General features: G+C 51.5%; 1 protein-coding gene and 1 long non-coding RNA gene across 3 annotated transcripts in view; one reads left to right on the top strand and one right to left on the bottom strand.

The window, feature by feature from the left end:
* The window catches only part of Ctnnbip1 (catenin, beta-interacting protein 1), a 48,969-nt gene extending 40,789 nt beyond the window's left edge, over window positions 1-8,180 (top strand). Inside the window, exon 4 of one of the 2 annotated variants that reach the window (XM_087550838.1) lies at window positions 6,055-8,180. In XM_087550838.1, coding sequence (XP_087406964.1) covers window positions 6,055-6,113 — 59 coding nt within the window. In that variant the 3' untranslated portion in view covers window positions 6,114-8,180. 2 annotated transcript variants of the gene reach the window in all.
* A 3,102-nt stretch (window positions 8,181-11,282) lies between these two features.
* LOC148006160 (uncharacterized) lies at window positions 11,283-19,679 on the bottom strand. Its single transcript, XR_015621338.1, has 3 exons — window positions 19,276-19,679; window positions 12,300-12,460; window positions 11,283-11,419 (listed from the first exon to the last, which is right to left on the bottom strand). It is a non-coding gene; the product is annotated as an uncharacterized LOC148006160 (long non-coding RNA).
* Between the last annotated feature and the right edge of the window lie 607 nt (window positions 19,680-20,286).

A 20,286-nucleotide genomic window follows, 5' to 3' on the forward strand; every position in this document is an offset into this window, starting at 1 on the left:
AGGATACAAGAGACAATGGGTACCTAACCCCAGGATGTCTGAAGCCAGAATAGTCTTGGGACCTAAGCCAGTAAGGGGTGCTGTGACCTTAAAGATGGCAGAGCCAAGGCCCCCATCCGCAGGGCTCCTGTTCTCATGTCAGTTGGTCTCTGAGGTCATATGGTATCCAGCTGTGGCTGGTGCTGCTCCTATGAGTCCCCCTTTTCCACAATGCCATCTCTACAGGGGCTGTGTGCATCCTGGTTTGTGGGCTCTTTGGGCTTGCAAGAGACAAGTTTAAGGTCAGCCTGGGCTACATATGGTGACCCTGTCTTAGGTTGCAACAAAAAATAGCAAGAGTGATTCCCAACTTCAGGAACCCTTCTTTAAACCTCATTTCACTGATGTGATCTGGTTTGGGTGTAAGTGCGGGTTTGAGATAGAGCCTGGCTTCCAACACTGCTGGTGTGAACTCATGGCCAGCTCACAAACAGACCAGTGACCCCATTGTCTGCCTCCCGCCCCCGGCCAGGGGCCAGCTTCCCTGTTTCTATGCTCCTGCATTTTTGTCATTTTTCTCTCCCCAGTCACTTGACTAGCTCCACTAAAGGGCCAAAGCTGGCATCGGCCGTGGGATGGAAGGTCCAGTGGGTGCCTGCCCCACCCTGTTCAGAGAGCTGAGCCTCAGCCCTGCTGTTGGCTGAGCCGCAGTGGTGCAGAGAGGACAGCTGACACTTGACTTCATGTTGACTTCCCCCAGGCATCCCGGGCTGAGGTGGTGCTGTTTTTTAATCCTGAGTCTTGGTTCCATTCTCGTAGTGACACAGAGAGATTGGTCCAGGCTTTGATTGAGGCTTGGTATTCCTCTGTCCCCTGGATGACTACAGACAGATAGTTGTTTCTCTTCTCTTAGGAAAACTAACAAGGTGCCCTGTGTAGTTAAAGGCAAGGGCTCCAAAACCTGGGCCTCCAGTTCACCCAGCTGCTTCGAGTCTCTGAACAAAGGCTCTGAATATGACCAAGAAACAAGGCTAGTCCCCAGTCACATAGCATGTACACCAAATAACGATAAGACTAACGGGATGTAAGTCAATTTTAGACTGCTTACCCAGCATTCCTGAGGCCTTGGCTTGATCCCCAGTACTACAAAAAACTGGGTGTGAGGTACAACACCTGTAATCTCAGAACTTGGGAACAGGAGATAGGAAGGTCAGGAAATGAAAGTCATCCTTGGCTACTCAGTGAGTTCAAGGCTGGGCTGGGCTCCTTCAAGGCTGGCCTGGGTTTAATGAGAGCATGTTTCTGATCCTTACCCCTAACTGCCACCACCATGGTGCTGAGAATGCTCAAGACTGCAGCTGCCAGGGTAACAAGACCTCGGGCTCTGCTTCAGCGTGGCCTTCGGAAAGGGTGGGGTTTGCACAGGGAAGACTCCAACTTCCCCACTTCCTTACCAGTGCTGGCTACTGTCTTCAGCTTTTACCCTGCCCCGCCCTATTCACGTGTGGGAAGCCTCACCTCCTGGGAACTTGGACTTGGGTCTCCAGCATGATGCAGAGCTGCTCTCAGAGCTCGCTGAGCATGCCTGTGACCCCAGCACTCAGGAGGCAGAGACCGAAGGATCCTGAGTCTGAGGCCACCCTGGGCTACATAGTGAGACCCGTTTCTAAGAAAACTGAGTTCAGCTGGAGCCGTAGCTCAGTGGTCATCTAGCCTCTTGCTTCTTGTGCCCTGGATTTACTTATTCAATCCATCACTGAAAAGGGCTGGTGGTGTGTGGGTGATAAACTTCATCCTCTTTTTTTTTTGAGTGGTGAGAGCAGAAGGCTAGCCCATTAGAGGTGGTGCATGCCTTTAGCCCAGCACAGAGGCACAGAGCAAGTTCCAGGACAGCCAGGGCCACAGAGAAACTTCGTCTTGGGAAAAAACCAAACAAAGCAGTACCTGAGTTCTATCCCCAAGGACCCATGTGGTGGAAGGAGGGAGCAGACCTCTGACCTCCGTGTGCTATGGCACACATTCTCACCACACGGTAAATGAACAGGTGTGAAAGTTTGTTCCTAAATGCCATAGTATTATTATGAATGATACCATCAGTTATTTTCTTAGCTTCATCTTCAGATCTCCTTGCTGGTATATGCAGGTAGACTTGCACATTGGTCTTCTGCCCCACAAGTCTGTCATAGTCACTACGATAGCTGTTTAGTAAGTAGAAATTGCAGAGCATTCTCTGCATATAAGATTATGACATCCACGAATAGAAGAAGCTCCCTTTCTAATACATATACTATTAAGTTAGTTGCTTTTGCCTCTTTGCCCAGGAATGAACTTTTAGAACAATCTAGAGAAGCCAGGTGTGGCATAGTCCTGAAAGGTCAGCATCAGGGAGACCAAGTCAGAGGCTTGCCAGTCAAAGGCCAGTCTGGGCTACACGAGACCCTGTCTCTAGTGTCCAGAGCAGAACAAAAACCAATTTGAGTAGAAATGGTGAGTGCAGATGGACCTCTCTGTGTTCCTGCCTTGATGGGGTGGGTTTTAGCCCTGCACTATGGTGAAGGCTGTGGAGTTCGCGTCCTGACCTTTATCAGGATAGAACAACTCCATGTTTCTTCTCTGGTGCATCTTCTATCATGAGGGATGTTGGGTTTTGTTAGACTCGCTTTCTGTGTCTGTCGAGGGGATTGTGTGCGGTTTGCCCTTTACTCTGTTGGTAGGCTATATTACATCACCTGACTTTCAGATGTTAAGCCAACCTTGCATCCCTAGAAAAATCCCATTTGGTCTGGAAATATGTCGCTCTGCGTAATTTGCTAACATTCTGTTAAATGTCTGTCTATATTCATAGGAGGTCCACAACATCTGGTTCCTGTGTGTGTGTGTGTGTGTGTGTGTGTATGTGTGTGTGTGTGTATGTGTGTGTATGTGTGTATGTGTGTGTATATGTGTGTAGTGTGTATGTATATGTATGTATGCATGTGTGTATGTGTGTGTATATGTGTGTATGTGTGTGTATATATGTGTTTATGTGTGTATATGTGTGTGTGTCTGTGTGTGTATGTGTGTGTATGTGTGTATGTGTGTGTATATGTGTATGTGTGTTTAGTGTGTGTGTGTATGTATATACACACATGTATATAGTGTGTATGCGTGTGTGTGTGTGTGTGTGTGTGTGTGTGTGTGTGTGTGTGTGTGTGTGTGGTTTCAGTAGTCTTATTGTTCAGTTTGCTGGAAAAGGTGTTTAGGAGCATCTGAGTAGCTCCTGTGTGCCTGTCAACCTGCATCTGGTGGGAATCAGTGGCGCTCTGAGTACAAGAGCTGTCTGTCAGTGGATACCACTGGGGAAGCAGAACTTTACCTGTAACTCAGATTACTGGCCTGGAGGTAGAGGATGACCACTTATAGGACAGCAGAGAGGGTACCTGAGGGACCTGCTGTGCCCTTGTCCCAGGAACTGAATTTTAGGGCTGCAGCCACAGTGGCCAACTGAGTAGCTCTCCCATCCTTTTTGTTTGCTGATCCAAAGGCCAGAGACAGGAGAGACCACCAGCTTTAACTGAATGCTGAGTATCTGTCCCACTCCTGATAGGGACAGGTCAGAGGATGCTCCGCCCTCTCTCTGGCTTCAAAGGAAGGGAGTTCTGGTGGCCAGCACGTCCCCTAGGAACAGGAGCGGGTGTGGGATGGGCAGCACTTCTGATGACTCCTTCTGCAGCTCTAACAGAACACAGGCTCTGAAATGAGGCCTGTGGGTTCCCAGTCAGGGAGGATGTAGCCAGCTGGCAGTGTGGGAGGGTAAAATTCTTACAGAGCTTCTGCTCTAGGTGTCCTGTTACATATTCATCAGAGTAAATTGTGACCTTGTCAATGTCATTGTCCTGGTTAGTGTTATCATTGCTGTGGTGAAACACCATGACCAAAGGCAGCTTGGGAGGAAGGGGTTTATTTCACTCACAGTTCCAGAGAACAGCAGTGAGGGCAGAAGCTCACACAGGGCAGGAACCTGGAGGCAGAGCTGATGCCGAGGCCATGGAGGGGCGCTGCTTACTGGTTTGCTCTCCATGCCTTGCTCAACCTGCTTCCTTATAGAACCCAGGACCACAGCCCAGGGTCGGCACCACCCACAAAGGGCTGGACCCTCCCACACCAGTCACTAATTAAGGAAAGGCCCTACTGGCTTGCCTACAGCCCAGTCTTATGGAAGCATTTTCTCAGTTGAGGCTCCCTCCTTTCAGATGACCTCAGCTTGTGGCAGGCTGACATAAAAAACAGCCAGCACAGTTGCTGTCTTCATGGTATAAGACATGTTCCCAAGAGCAGTCTGCAGAGCCCAGCCATGGGGGTTTGAGCTTCTCTAAGGAGCTAGTGGCCCAAGGTCCCTGCGAGAAGTTCCAGGAGGCAGACTAGGAAGGAAGAGAGTGGGTTGTCACCATTCATTGCCACAGAAGCATCTTCTGCTCACACCTCCCCAGCAGTCTTGCTTCGACCCCCTCATGCCTAGCGAGCTGGAGGCAGCCCTCAGAGAAACCAGCATCTGTTAGGTACCCAGCTCAGCCGCCATTCAGGGTATGACGTAATCCTGGCGACAATCCCGCTTGCAGTGATCATGCATGGTCCCAGGACTGGAGTGAGAACAGAAAGAAAGGATCTGCAGGTCCTCTCAAGCAAGGAGCCAGATGTCTGCGTTCCTTTCTGGAGGCTTGTCTGTCTTTCTGAGAATGCCGATCAGGCAGAAACAGGCAGAAACAGGCTGGGAGGGTGATAGAGTGCGTTCCCTTAGCACCACTCTGCTGATGTGAAGGCAGGATTTCTGGATGTAACGCGTTCAATGTGGGCCGCCCTTGTACAGCACTACCTGAGGCGCCTTCCGGCTCCTCCAGGCAGCAAGGTGCACAGGAAGCTCTTCTTTGTGGTGTGGACAAGATGGCCAACCCTGTGCTGACTCTGCACCCAACCCAACCCTTGGAGACCTTTCCTTTCCCTGCTGTCCCCATCTGCCTCTTCTGGGGAGACTGCCTCCAGTAGCACACACAACAGGGAGGTGTGCCAGAGGGTCCCGGCAGCCTCACAATCACTGCTTAGGGCAGATGCTGGACAGAGAGTGGAAAGCAGGGACAGTAGCATTTCCAGCATCGGCCCTCCTCCCCTCCCCTCTTCTGGCCATGTGTCAGGGCCAGGCTCAGGGAAAGCCAGAGACAGGGAGCAATTTCCTGAGTGGCTGGACTAGAATCTCAGATTCAGGATTGAGAAAAACTACCAGGATGGGTTCCCTGCATTTCTGTCAAGCCTGGCTGGCCAGCAGCAGGCTGGAGATGGGCGTGGCCAGGCTCCTCAGAGCAAGGGCTGGGGTTGAGCAAAGGAGGCTGTTGCAAAGATGAATGGTGTTCGCATTCATAACGGGAGGGCCGGCAAGATGGCTCAGTGTGTAAAGGTGCTTGCCACCAAGCTTGACCACTTAAGTTCGATCCCTAAAGCTCCTGTAAAGGTGAAAGGAAAACCTGTTTTGTAGGGCTGTCACCTGACCTTTTCACACATGCGGGGATGTCCCCACTGTACAACAGTGAACATACACACTCTTCAGTTATTTGATTCATCTCCTAGCCATGTGACTTTGAACAAGCCTCTGGACCTTACCCTAAAGCTTTGCAGCAGGGTGGGATGGCTGTCATGTCCCCAGCTTGGCTGCAGGAAGTTGAATGAGAGGTGGCATTACTTAGAAACACTTTTCATCGCCTTCCCTATTGTTTTTCTTAGGTTTCCATATGCCCCAGGTTGGCCCTGAACTCACTGTGTAGCCAAGGATGACCATGAACTTTTGGTCCCCTTGCCTTCACCTCTTGAGTACAGGAATCACGTACCACACCACCCAGTCTGTGTGCTGCTAGGGACCCAACCCAAGTGGTTTGCGTGCCAGTCAAGCCCTCTGTCAACCGAGTGATGGCACTTGGAGGCACTCTGAGCTCAGTGTTGTTTTGCCAGGGGTGGGAAAATAAAGGAGGGGTGCTCCCCAGTGAGCACAGCCTTTCTGCCTTGTCCTAATTCCAGAAGCCATCAGCGGTTCTTGTCCCCTGTCTGCAGGTGCAGAGGACGTGGTGATGGCGTTTTCCAGATCGGAGACGGAAGACCGGAGGCAGTAGCTGGAAGCCCCTGGCAACCCCTGGAAGCTACCGATGGCCAAGAGATCTGTATGGCTCCTCTGCCGGTCGAGTGGCAGCAAACCACCGTCTTCTTACCCCTTGCTCCCCTCACCCCATCCAACCCTCCCCAGCCAGCCACTCAGCAGGGCTGGCATCAAGGTGGTTTGTGATTGGCTTGAAGGGATGGACTTGTGATTGGCTGCAGAAAGAAACCTTTTTATTTTTAAACCTTGACCAACGGAAACCTTTTATTTTTATTTCTGACTCTTTATTTTTTTAAAAGTTTGCGCCTCGGTATCTGGCTTCCCTGGAAGCTGTCCGAGCTCTGGTGCTTTATTTAGGTCATTTTTAGGAATGTGAAGAGGCCCAATTGGCTGCTTAAACTGGAAAAAGGTTGTGATTGGCTGGCTAGTGGGACATGGTCTTTTCTTTGATTGGCTGCGGGTGTTCTGCTCACATCATCAACTTCCTCTGTTCTGAATGCAGAAAACAGGGTTTGGGATATTGATTGTTATAGTTGACTTGAAAAAAAAAAAAGAAGAAAAGAAAGAAATGGAATGAGCCTTGCAATATTTATTACACAAAAGGCTGGCTGCTGCCGTCACTGGGTGGGTTTGCGTTTGCATTTGATTGGCAGTAAGTGTGTGGGCTTGGTCTCCCATTGGCTCACCCCTAACTCCTGTCACCGTAGGCTCACTTCCGCTCGGCTGCTTATTTGAGGCCTGAGGCTACACCTGGAGATTGCATGTGCTTTAATGACCACACCTGCCTCCACCAGCAAAGGGACCCCAGGGACCCAGAGCAGGGTCCACAGCTGGAGAACACGGCCCCCAAGGAGCTTTGCGTTGTCCTGAGCCAGCAGCCCAGAGCTCAGAGGTGACCAGGAGGCAGGGTTGATGTACTCGATTCTGAGAGTTGGCAGCTGGCCAGTTTCCTGAAGCGCATGGATTGTGCAGAGCTCCTCAGGCCTCCCTGGCCAGCCCATGCTAAGTACCAGAGCGCCGACTGGCAGCTCCGGCCTCTCTGCTGCCCCCTGTGTCTCACTTCCCCAGGCCTTGGCATCCCCAGATCCTGAACATTATGTGGGGTCTTTGCCAGAGCCTTGAACCCAAGCAGATATCCCAGTTTCACTTCCAGAACCCCAGAGGCTCCAAGCTTGACTCCAAGCACAACCTAACCAGGCTACCCAGGCAGGGGCTGTTGCCAGTGGGAGTATGTCCTGGACAGCAGATGTGGAGCCCAAGCCCCCATTACATTGTATCTCACCGTGTCAGCATAGAAGGGAGAGTAGCATGGACGACCAGCTAGACTTTCACACAGTAGCCCCGCAGGCTCCTCAGATCCAGCCCCAGGGTCACATTTTAGAGCAGCTCCTGAGAAGGATCTGGGTCATCATTCCACCCCTGCCACACCATCCCTGAGAGCAAGAGAAATGCCTTTCTGATCCTGTCGGAGTATCTTTTCCCTTCTCGGGGCTTAGACCTCCCATGTCAGGGAGTGTGCAGGAGCCCAGTGCCAGCCTGTCTTGAGACCAAGCCCTAGGGCACCTACTGGTTGGGGGATGGCTTGAGCCTACCAGCCTTGTTCCAGGAGAATCTGAACGTCACGTCCTTCAGCACCTGGGCCCTGTTAACGGATGTGACATGCTTTACCCAATGAGCTCCGGGGAGCGAGGACAGTGGAGAAGCATCACCAACCCCGGCCTGCCAGCAAGAGCCCGAGGAGACAGCATCCTGGAGAGGAACCATGCGTGTGCAGGCCCGGCGTGAGCTCACACACTGACAGCCTGCTCTGCTGGCTCAGTGTGGCCTGGCGATGTGACTGGGCCCCCGGGCTAATGGGTTGTTCAGTCTCCACTCACTTGTGTGATTGTAAACTCGGGTGTTGCCAGCTTCAGTTGGTTCCCGTGGCTGCCTCAAGGCCAAGTGCTGATGGTGTGTGCTCTAAGCAGTGGTTCTCAGGTCAGCCGGTGAGGAAGAAAGATGCAAGTGTCGCTCTGGCTTCTTATTCCAACTGAAAGTCTTATCTAATGGAGGAAAAATTAACAATAAAGATTTCTCACAGCTTGGTGGGTGAGCTGAGCTGGTTTCTCTCTCAAAGCTGACACTACTGGACCCCTTCCCAGGGGGCATGAGGAGGAGGGAGGGAGGGCAGCATCAAGTTTGATGAGTGGGTTTGGCCTGGCCGGGGTTGTAGCTCAATGGGCAGTGCATACTTAGCATGCCCGAAGCCCTGTGCTGATCCTCAGCATCATATAAACCAATTGTGGTGACTCATACCTGTAATCCCAGTAATTGTGAGGCTGAGGCAGGGGAATGAGGTGAGTTCCAGGTCAGCCTGGGCTACAGAATACCTGTCTTGAAAAGGAAAGGAAAAGAAGGGGGGGTTGGGGATTTAGCTCAGTGGTAGAGCGCTTGCCTAGCAAGCGCAAGGCCCTGGGTTCAGTCCCCAGCTCCGAAAAAAAGAAAAAAGAAGAAGAAGAAAAAAAAAAAGAAAAGAAAAGAAGGGGGGAAAAAAAAGCTGGGTGTATTCATTCACACATACATGTAGTCTCAGCTCCTGTAAGGTAGGCGTGGGAGAATCGGGAGCTCGTGGTCATCTTTGATTTTATAGCCGGTTCCAGGCCAGTCTGAACTACATGAGACCTTACCTTGAAAGGGGAGGGAGGTGTTAGAGCACACCTTTAACCCCTGCACTCTGGAGGCAGAGGTGGGTGTGAGGCCAGCCTGGGCTACATGGACAGTTCCAGGACAGCCTGGGCTACACGGTAAGACGCTGACTCAAAAGAGACGGAAGGGTGGTGGAGATGTCACTCAGTTGGCACCGTGCTTGCCTACTCAGGGGCGGCGCAGGAGATGTGTACAGAATCTCTCCCTCTCCCTGCAGCTCTATGCTCGGGGACCAGCCTTGTAGTTATCTAGTTAATCGCTCAGAGGGAGGGGGAGGGGCGGGCTGGCTCCTGTCCAGCCTCCAGCAGAGCTTGGTTGGAGCCGCAGGTCACTCACCTTGAACTGTCCAACTCGGGAGTCCGTAAAAGGAAGTAGGTCACTTAAAAAGAGCCAGGAGCACCTGAGCAGGTGAAGCAAAAGGGTCTCCTAGGGCTTCCGGCCTCGCCGCAGACAGCCTCGGGGCTCTGCCTTCCTAGGCACAGATGCCTGCTGCTGATAATGAGCTCCCATGCAGGACTGGGGTGAAGATGAAGTGTGGAGTGTACACAGCCCGGAGGGCAGGGAGGCACAGCACCCCGTCCTTTGTTGGTGCCTCCCATTCCCAGAGTAGGATGCGGTTGAGAAGGAATTAAATGGTTCTCCGTCCCCGTAGGTAAGTAGCAGCATCCTGGAAGCCCTCAGCCTTTGAAGAGGGTCCTTTGTCTCAGAGAAATCATTCCCTTCTGTGGCACCCGATCTAGCTGATGGAGACAGGAGCCGGCTTCCTGAATGGGGCAGCTCTGGACTCCATGAGACCTCCACACCGCCCTACACCCCTCAGGGGTCCTAGAGCAAGATCCCTGCACCTGGACAACCGAATCTTTCCCACAGGATGAACTAGACTTCAACTGATGATGCCCTGCCCTCCCCCCACCCCCACCCCTCCGTTTTGAAACCATTTACTTGTTTTTGTTTTGTTTTTCTTTTTTCTTTTTTTCCGGAGCTGGGGACCGGACCCAGGGCCTTGTGCTTGCTAGGCAAGCGCTCTACCACTGAGCTAAACCCCCAACCCCACCATTTATTTGTTATGCTGTCCTTTGAAATAATTTGGTATTCTGGGAGACAGCTGGGTGTTTAGGAGGTAAAGTCAGTGAAATAAAGGCCTGAAAGTGGGGAGGCTCGAGAGATGGCTCAACAGTTAAGAACATTGGCTACTCCTTTAGAGGGCCCAGGTTCAATTCCCAGCACCTACACGGCAGCTCACAGAGTCTGTAACTCCAGTTCTTGGGATCCAGCACGCCAGGCACCCATGTGGCATGCAGGCAAAATATCCATAAACATAAAATCAAAAGAAAACAGAGTCTCATGTATCCCAGACTGGCTTCACGATAAGTATCCGAAGATGGCCTTGAATTTCTGATCCTCCTGCCTCAACTGCTTGTGTATTGGAATTACAAGTATGGGCAGGGTATATGCAGTGCCGGGGATAAAACCAGTGTTCTGCATGCTAAGCAAGCACTCTGTTAATTAAGCTTCATTCTCAGCCTGCACATATGTCTTTTAATATCAGCTAGTGTCTTGTCTCCACCTGGAAAACCTGGAGACTTTCCAGAAGGCCACCAGTACCCATCCTTCAGAGAAGGGTAGCCGGAAGAGTTGGCTGTCCACTTGTCTACTCGTTGCCACACTCCACCCTTCCAGCCTCTGCCTGGTCTTCCTAAGGCTCACAGAAGGAGCTTCTGTTTACACACCCATGGGAGCCCCACCCACCCTGTACAGCCCTAGGAGGTAACATCAGACCTAGAATCTCCAAGACTTTACACTTCCGGGTCTTGCTTCTAGCCAGAGAAGGTGAACATTCCCAAATATCTTTTATTCCTTTATACATGGATTATAATTTAAGTGTGGCCCCCTAAAGTTCATGTGTTGAAAACTTAATCCCTAAATTCATATGTTCATGATATCTGTGTGGGGCTTTTCAGAAGTCATTAGGATTGGATAATGTCATAGGATGGGAGCCCAGAACAACACTGGTGCCTTTATCAGAGGAAGAGACCTGTGCCTGGCTTACTGTGCATCACCAAGTGTTACTGTTCACCTTGTCACCTTGCAGCGAGAAAGCCTCCACCAGACGCCCACGCTGTGCCCCTCACAGGCTTCCAAATCCACGAGCCAAATAAACTTTCTGACTTGCCCAGTCTTAGGTATCTTGATATAGCAACAGAAAACAAACCAAGATATGGGGTCTCTCGAATGCCCCAGCCTTGCTAACACAGTCGGTTGGCATTAGATACTAATGGTCTGTGTGTAGCCCTTTGCACATGCCCACCTCAGGAAGGGGTAATGTCAGTGTATACCTCATCTGCCCGAGTATCCATCTGAACTCTGTTTTCTTACCTATCACACTATGCAGACGTGGCCATTCACGGCTAAGCTAAACTGGTTTTTCTAGAAATTTCGATTCCACCTTAAGCCTCTTGGACTTAGAACATTGTTTGGCACCCACAAAATAAATCTTTTTTTTTAAAGACTTATTTATTTATTTATTATATATAAGTACACTGTCGCTGTCTTCAGACACACCAGAAGAGGGCATCAGATGTCATTACAGATGGTTGTGAGCCACCATGCGGTTGCCAGGATTTGAACTCAGGATCCCTGGAAGAGCAGTCAGTGTTCTTAACCACTGAGCCATCTCTTTAGTCCCACAAAATAAATCTTTACATCCACACATCCATAGCCAGGGTCCAGGGAGTCATGGCTTAAAGTGAGTGCTCTGGGGACCAAGGGAGGCATGCATCCCAGGAGGCTGCCTCGGAGGAATAATGACAATTCACTCGTAGGACACGCTCAGCAGTATGACCTATATACAGTGGGTGGTCAGGACATATGGTCACCATGAAGTCACCCTGGGAGGTGTACCTCCACCCCCACCCACTCATATGTCACACAGAACACAGACTTATCTGCAGTACTTGGGGAGGAGCCCAGCCCCAAGTCCAATTAGGTGCCTACTAAATGCTTTCTGATGAGGACAGACAAGCTGGGATGATCCCTGAGTAGACGCCAAGGCCAACTGCCTTCCCCCCACCACAGAGCCTCTGTCTCACTTAAGAGGCTTTTTTGTCTGTGGGGGAAGGGTGCTAACTGCCTTAACATGGACTTTCCCAGCCAGTGGGGCTCAGAGGGGTCCTCCAGACAGCAAGGCAAGCAGAACCTGGGCACAGCAGCTCTGCCTTCTGGGGACCTTCCTTCTTCTCCCTTGTACTCTAAACACCCGGCACAGCCAGGCAGGGAAGGGGATAAAATTAAATCCTTGATCATGATCGAGTGGTTAAAATAAGCCATTGCAGCCAGAGGCTTCCTCCCACTGTAGCTCTGCTCTCAGCAAACAGGAGGAGGAGGAAGGGGAGGTGAGCAGCACCCTGTGTGCCCAGCACCCTCCTGCTTCCTTCCGTCACCCAACGGGACCCAGTGCCCAGGCTGCCACCCTCTTCCTAGATGGGGAGTCCTAGGCTTTCTGAAGATGGGAACTCACATTAAGGGTAGCCCCCGAAGATGTCTAACACTCTCTCCAAGAAGACAGGTTCTCAGCTCAGGGTTCCCGAACTGGAGGTCAGGGTTCAAATTCTGACTGCCAGGTATTGGCTGTGTATTATGAACAGATCACAGAAGGTCTCTGAGTCCATGTTTCTTAATCTGGAATGTAAGAACAACAATGACACCTCGCCAGCTGCTGTCTGCATTTATCAGCTATGCTGTGCTGAGAGTGGGATCATGTGGTATGGCGGCGAGGGGAGCAGCCTCCCTGGAGCTCAGGCCAAGCTGACTGGAGAGATTTTCAAGATGATAAGAAGTAAAGGTGGGGGCTGGAGAGATGGCTCAGCGGTTAAGAGCACTGGCTGTTCTTCCAGAGGTCCTGAGTTCAATTCCCAGCAACCACATGGTGGCTCACAACCATCTGTAATGGGATCAGATGCCCTCTTCTGGTGTGCAGGAAGACAGCATACTCATATACATTAAATAAACAAATAATAAATTAATCTTCTCCACACATCCCCTCATTCCTACCCCTGGTCCACCGAGGGGCTGTTCTGACTCTGAGCCTGAGAGATCCATCCTCAACTTTTACCTTCCTCTTGTCCCCTTTAGGGGGACAACCCTGGCTGCTGGCTCTGCTCATCCAGCCTCTTCTATGAGTTGAGATGGTCTGAGGCTTAGGACAGCTTGAGGAAACTTCCCTCCACGGTGGGCAATGCCCCAAGCCCAGGCACCTCTAATTTCCGCACCAGAATGAGAATGAGAGTCAGATGGGCACACCATTTTCGTACCATAGAACCCAGTTGGCCTGAAGGCCGCACCTGATGATGGTGGCTGGTGTGGCTCTAACCTAGCAGGGCAGAGAGCTACCACTGCTGGAAGATCTGTGCTACACGTGGTGTGCCCCGGCAGCACCAGGGTGTACCTTGGCTCAGGAGCTAGGAAGCTGAGTGAGGAAACAATGAGGTGGTAAAAATAGTCCTTTGTTTACGTAGCCCACATCCTTGTGTGTCCTTGCATAAAACAGAAACCACAGCCACACGGATAAGGATGAGTCTTGGTGGAGGGAGTTCAGGCTCCCAGGCAGGAGAGCCTGGCTGGGCAGGAGTGGGTGCGTACACTCTGGACAGCAAAGGTCTTTTGTGTGGTTACTGCTGGGGCCCCTTAGAAGGGCCTTGCTCCCAGTCCAAGCCCTGGAATCTTGAGGGGCCCAGTGGGGTCTGGCTGCTCCTTCCAAGTTTCCCCTTCTTAGCTTAGGCTGCTCCCCTGGGAGTGTGTTCCCAGGGGTATTACATTATCCTAGGGGACTCTGTGATCTGTGAGCTCATTTCAAGCTGACCCACCTGTTCACCGGAAATGCTGAAACTGTCTGCCAAGAAGTCCTGACCTGGTAGGGGCAGCCTAGAGTCTGTCTCTTAGGGCTTCTGTCTAGAACCTTCCTCCGGATCTTTCAGGGAAATCCCCCCAAACATGCAGTTCCCTAATGAGGTGAGCCCCAAGCCTTTGGCAGGCACCCAGTACTCCTCTGGGATCCTGGAGAGTTAAACCCAACCCACTATGAGCTAACTGGGCTCCTGCCAGATCCTAGCTGGTCAGGACCTGCTGGGCCAGGCTGAAAGGGCAGAAATGTAAGATCCAGCCCTGCCCTTGAGTTGCTGAAGTTAATGGAGACAGACTTGGAAAACTCCTCCTCACCCGGAGGATAACACGTCATAACAAGCAGACCCAGACTTGCCGGCAGGGAGGGACACCGTCCCTTCAGAACGTCTGCACATACCCAAGGGGACTTTCTCTCTACTTTTCCCTTGGCTGATTGGGAAAGTCAGGGAAGGTACAGAGGCCCATGAATCTGATGGTCCCTGGCCCAGAATGCTTCAGGAGTGGAAAACCCACAGAAACTGATTCTGTCCAGACTAGCCCAGAAGCTTTGTAGAAGAACCAGCACTGTTCCACCACCATCCTCAGCTCAGTTGGGGGTTCCCCAATATGTCGGGGAGCAGCAGCCAGTGCCAGTTCAGGCTTGATTTTTTTTCTACCCCACCCCCATCCCCTGGATTACTCTAGGCCCCTATGGAGGATCGGGAAGCTGATGAGGGCTATCCCACCCAGGTGAATCCAGCTGGCAATGAGGATTTACACAGTCCTCCTGAGGAGCTGCGGCTTATGTGCCCAGAGGCAGAAAGGCTTATGGGATTACTGTCTGGAGGTCAGCAGGGGGCCACAAGGGAAAGAAAAGGACACCAAGGAAAGCATCAGACTCACCTGGAGCCAGGGCTGGGTTTGTACCTGTCCCTCTCCCAACACCTTAGGTAACTCTGTTTCCATGTGTCTGAGCCTCAGGGAGCCTGTAGGACACATTACTGCCAATTCTTCTTCTTCTTTTTTTTTTTTTCCGGAGCTGTGGATCGAACCCAGGGCCTTGCGCCTGCTAGGCAAGCGCTCTACCGCTGAGCTAAATCCCCAACCCCATTACTGCCAATTCTTAAACATTCCTATTTAAGTAGCTCCCGGATAGATAGATTGTATTTCTTTAATCTGGGCCCTAATTTATCTTATGTAGATAATGAAATGTATGCAGTACAATGAAGGGCCATTCTGGGTGGCAGCTTCACAAGCCACTCTGTAACACTCCAGAGGTGGCTGCCCAGCCAGCCCGTGTCCTGGCAGAGCTCCCTCCTTCTCTATGTATGAAGAAGGAACCATGGTGCTTCAGGCTCTGGGCCTGAAGTCTTGGCCTTGTTTCTGCAGCACAGCCTGGCCTCTCCCTGCCGGGCACTTGAGTTGCATTTGACATCTCTTTAGTCACTGAAGTCAAGGCAGGTCTACACTTGCAATCACAGAGTAAACTGGTCTCCATCCAGTGGTTCCCCAAGGCTGCATGGCAGCCCTTTGCTTTTTCTGGTGCCTGTGGCCATACAAGTTAAGGCCATGCAGATTTCTGCCTCGTACCCTGTAAGCCATTAGCATTGAGCATTCCCTCCTTGCCTGCCGCTGACTTGGGAAGTGATTCCTTTGAACCGCTGACCCTCTTCCCATTACCCCGCTTGCTCCCTCCCTCCAACACTGGCATAGTCCTCTCTTCCAGACACTACTCTGAGCTTGCTCTCACTTTAGGGATTTTTTTTTTTTTTAAAGAATGCTCTCCGCGCATGGCTAAATGAACCTCAATCCTCTCCGGTTAGCCTGGGGATGGAGCTCCATGGGCAGAGTCCTTGTGAGGCCGGTAGGAAGCCCTGGGTTTGATCTCCTGCATAGTGGTGCATTCCCCAATCCCTTGGGGACTGGCAGCGGAAGGATCAGAAATTCAAGGTTGGTTCCTTGGTAGCACTCCACGAGTCCCAGCACTTAGGAGGCAGAGTGAGTTCAAGGCCACCTTGATCTACATCGAGAGTTTCAGGACAACCAGAACTTCCTGGAGAAACCTTGTCTAGAAGAAAAAAAGTTCAGAGTCATCCTTGGCTACATAGCAAGTTTGGGAATAGCCTGGGCTACATGAAACTGCCTCCCAGCTTCAATGGTCTCCCTCACTTTAGGGTTCACCCATCACCATTTCTTTTCTTTCTACAAATACTGACACCCCTAACTTTTTAAATTTATGGATTTTCTTATCTACTCGTTTATTTCTTCCTACTAAGGGTCTTGATCCTTAGCTATTGTGTCCCCAGTACCTGGCAAGGCATGGCTCTCCATAAAGTTCTTTTTGTTTTTGTGTTGTTGTTGTTTTTCGTTTTGTTTTGTTTTTCAGATAGCCCTGACTATCTTAGAACTCTCTCTGTAGGTCAGGCTGGCCTCGAACTCACAGAGATCCATCTGCCTCTGCCTCCAAGTTCCATCTCTGCCTCCTGAGTGCTGAGAATAAAGGTGGAGTGTGCCACCATGCCCTGCATTCTCCAGAAAGTCTATTTTTACGTAAATACGTGTATTTTTCCTACACACACACACACACACACACACACACACACACACACACACAGCCCTCCATAAAGTCTTAAGTAACTGGATAGCCTTGGCCTTGGTATGGTTCCTCTGCTGGGCCCTCTGTGGGGTACAGTGACTATTTTCTGATATCAAGGGCACCGTGCAGAGAGGAGGATGCTCTGTGTGAAGCACTGCCTCAAATTCCCATGGTATATCCCGTGGGTGGGGTCGGGGAGGGGGTTGGGGGGAGGCTGGCCTTGGCACCAAATGGCTCTCCAGGCCTTCTGGGCCTGTCTTGTTGATGAAGTGATTTTGGGCTACCGAAGTGGTGGGGGTTAGAGGGCATGTGCACGGTCAGCAGAGGGCTAAGGTGATGATTGTAGGAGCCACAGCCTCAAAGCGGGGGGGGGGGGGGGGGGGGGTGTCCTGGAGGCCTGGCGCTTCCTCAATGCGCTTGCCCAATGATTAGGAACTATAGCCTAGGGGGCCTATCCTGGAGCCCTGTCGATTCCTCTCTGCACTTGTCCTTTAGGGTTCTCATCTGCTCCCACACAGACTGGCCTTCTCTCCTTGCCACAGTGACACAGCTCCTGGCAGTGCTGATGGAAAAGGAAGCTGCTTCCTCCGGGTCCCAAAGGATTCCCAAGGCTGACTCTGACTGATTGTGCTTGGGTCACGTGTCACCCTCTAGACCAATCACGGTGGCTGGAGATTTAGTTCTCTTTCCATTGACTAAATGACTGGGGTGGAGCATCCTATTGAAAAGGGACATCATCACTAGAGACCCACAGAGGGGAGAGGCCATGTTGGTTCCTAAAAAGGATGCTGAGTGCTTCGAATAGGAATGTGTGCTACAGATCCCTGAAGCTGGCTGAGTCCCCAGGGTGAGAAAATCGTGGCTCAGTCAGCCTGCCACAGAGATGAGAACCACCGAGATTATGGCGACCAAAGTCTTCCATGCTTTCAAACCGCCTTGTAAGTATTTCTGCGCGCACCCATAGGCTGAGCTTCCCCCGACCTCGGCCAGACAGGCTTCTTCTGCAGTCGGCAGTAGTTAATATCTCAGGGGCGCACAACTCATCAAAGTCCTCAGAACAAGCCACCATTAAATGCTCAGCCCCAAATAGGATCTCTATCCTAGCACCTCCAAAGCTCTGGGAATGTCATGGAAGAAATGTCCATGGGAGGATGGAGGACAAGGACAGGGAGGGGTGTGTGAAACGTTGTCTTCAGACATGACAAGATTGGTCATTGGAGTCATGACCCTATTGCCGATATGGTTGCCTGCACAAGACCTGCACAAGGCCAAGCCAGCAATCTCAGTGAGCTTTCCAGCAGGCTGCACTAAGTGGAATCAGTACGTTATAGGATCAATAAAGATGAGGATATGAGGGTGGGAAGGAGGCCTGGGGGCTTGTCCTGGGGGATGGGGGTTAGGAGTTGGGTGTGGATACATTGTATACATGCAAAAAATTGTTAGGGCTGGAGAGATGGCTCAGCGGTTAAGAGCACTGACTGCTCTTCCAGAGGTGCTGAGTTCAATTCCCAGCAACCACATGGTGGCTCACAGCCATCTGTAATGGGATCTGATGCCCTCTTCTACTGTGTCTAAAACAGTGTACTCACATACATTAAATAAATAAGTAAATCTTTAAAAAAAAAGAAATTGTTAAAGAATAAATAAAAGGAAAAAAATGTCCCTTTTTACAAGTAGACCTGCTGTATCATCAGAATGGTACTATACTGACAAGACTAGCCTTCTTGCCAGAGACTTACTGTATAGGCTTACTGTGCTTTGAGAAGCCCTGCACCAAAGTCATCTAAAACAGAAACTACAAAGGCATCTTTTCCTACCTTCCTGTGTTTTGTTTGCTTATTTGCTTGTAGCCCAGGATGGCCTCAAACTCACTATGTAACTGGAGCTAGCCTTGGGCGTCAGAACCTCCTATCACTGTGTCACCTGGGATTACAAGAATGTGCCACCACACATGGCTTTAACCCCAACCTGCCCCTCCTCTACGTCCTTTGTGTAACCTTCTAGTTTAGAGACAGAATCTTGCTAAGCTGCCTAGGCTGGCCTTGAACTCACTCTGTAATCTAGCCAGGCCTGGAATTATCGTCTTCTCTTCAGACGTTGGACACACAGAATTAGGTTCGCCCTCACCCTGAAGACCTCGTTTTAACTTGACGACCGCTGTGCAGACCCAGTTAAGGTCACATCTGGAGATTAGGAACTCAACGTACACATTTTGGGGGACACGGTTCAGCCATGGTTCAGCGGGAATCCCCTCCCTCTGTCTCACTAGCATTAACACCGTAGCCAGAAGCTCATGACTTGTGGTCTGCTGGAAGAGAGAGTGAGCCCATAATCGTGTTAATTGCTACAAAACCACATCTGCAATTAATATGCCTTTAGAACAAAGAGCAAATGCACTAATGACTCGTAATTGGACTTCAGCTACACCCTCAGCAGAGCCTCGCTGCTAAGCCCGGGTGTTTATGCTCCGCTTCGAATTAGCAAAGATGAACACATTTCCCCTTGGCTCAGCTCTGGGGTGGGTGGGGGGTCTGGAGGGGCACCTCGCGGGTAGAGATGGCTGATTGGTACCCTAGTTAGATCCTATGCCAAGCACCTAGGCCCAACCTTTGGGTCAGTGGGCACGATGAGGGTGTCAGAGTATTGCCTAGCATGCTGATCCAGAGGGAAGGTATCCAGACCCTTCCATGAATCCTGAAGCCAACGCAAACCTAAACGGGCTTTGGCAGGCACCTGCTGGCGCTGGGGACTGTGTGTCAGGTGACAGGGAAAGTGTGACTTATTCTCTGCTGGATTGGGGGAACTCACACACAGGGGAGGGCAGTTGGGGCCCTGAGAAGCTCAGGGCTGTTGACTGCTCCCTCTCTGGGGTAGAGGTTAAGTCCAGGGGCAGATGGCTGGCTGGGGAAAAGGAGTGACAACCCCCCCCCTTCAGAGACTCCTGTTTCTTCCTCCCCACCACTCAGCACCCTCCCCTTGCTTTGTGTATCCCGGACCTTGGTGCAGGCTGTCTGCTCACCTTGTCTCCTCCCCTCAGGAAGGTGCCCTGCTCAGACCTGGATGCTGAAGGCTTGTCAGTCAGTCTTGACAAGAGGCAGCACCGGCACAGCTCTGGGGCCGGCCACAGCCTCCCTACCTCTGCCTTCACGGGTCTGGAATTCTTTGCTCTGGCTTCCCATCTGCCTCTGCCTCTACCTCCGTGTCCTCGTCAAAGCACACCAGGGAAGGACTGCTCATCCAGCCTGCGGCTCAGGCTGTCTTAAGGCTTCCATCCATCACAGCTCCTGGCTGGGCCAGCGCTGTCAGGGAGAATCATTTACAGACTCCTCAGTGCCGCCCCCTCTGTTGTGGGCCCCTAGTCTGTCTTTCCCCACCCCCAGCCTTTAAAGGACCTGACATGCTAGCTGACCTTCTTGCCTTTCCCAGGTCTCTCTGGGCCTCCTCCTGGCTCCTCCTCCTGCTCAGGAGGCTCATTGAGAATTCTCCGAGCTCTGTAGCTGGGCTGCTGGAGACTGCCATCCCCAGACAGACAGCTTCTGATTTGTACCACAATCAGTACCATAATCAGTGACCCAGGGCCCAGCCAGGCAGCCTGGCTGAGGTGGGGTGGGACACCGTGTGAACAGGGCCAGGGAGACAGGAGAGAGGACAGCTCTCCTCTGGCTGCCCGTGGCCTAAGGGGATCGAGAAACTGGAGGCTCTTGGTAGCCCCCCAGGGGACAGAGACAGGAGTGAGCATCCACAGGGGCAGGGGCAGGTGCTGAGAAGTCTCTCCAGACAGGAGCTTCCTTTCTATGGCGGTACAGGCCTTACTAGGAAGCAGGCAGGTGGTACTGGGCTTTATGAACAGGGCTCGCTATGATGTCCTGAGCCCCTGGCTCCACTACCCAAAGATGTGAGGACCTCGGAGTCTGAGGCCCTGGAAGAAGGTACTTGGCTTAGGCACCACTCATTTGCATTTGCATGGCTATTTATTTATTTATTTATTTATTTATTTATTTAATTTATTTTTAAAGACTGGATCTCATTA

The sequence above is a fragment of the Rattus norvegicus genome, chromosome 5, assembly GCF_021556685.1.
Source record: "Rattus norvegicus strain SHRSP/BbbUtx chromosome 5, alternate assembly SHRSP_T2T, whole genome shotgun sequence".
In the NCBI taxonomy this organism is placed as follows: Eukaryota; Metazoa; Chordata; class Mammalia; order Rodentia; family Muridae; genus Rattus; species Rattus norvegicus.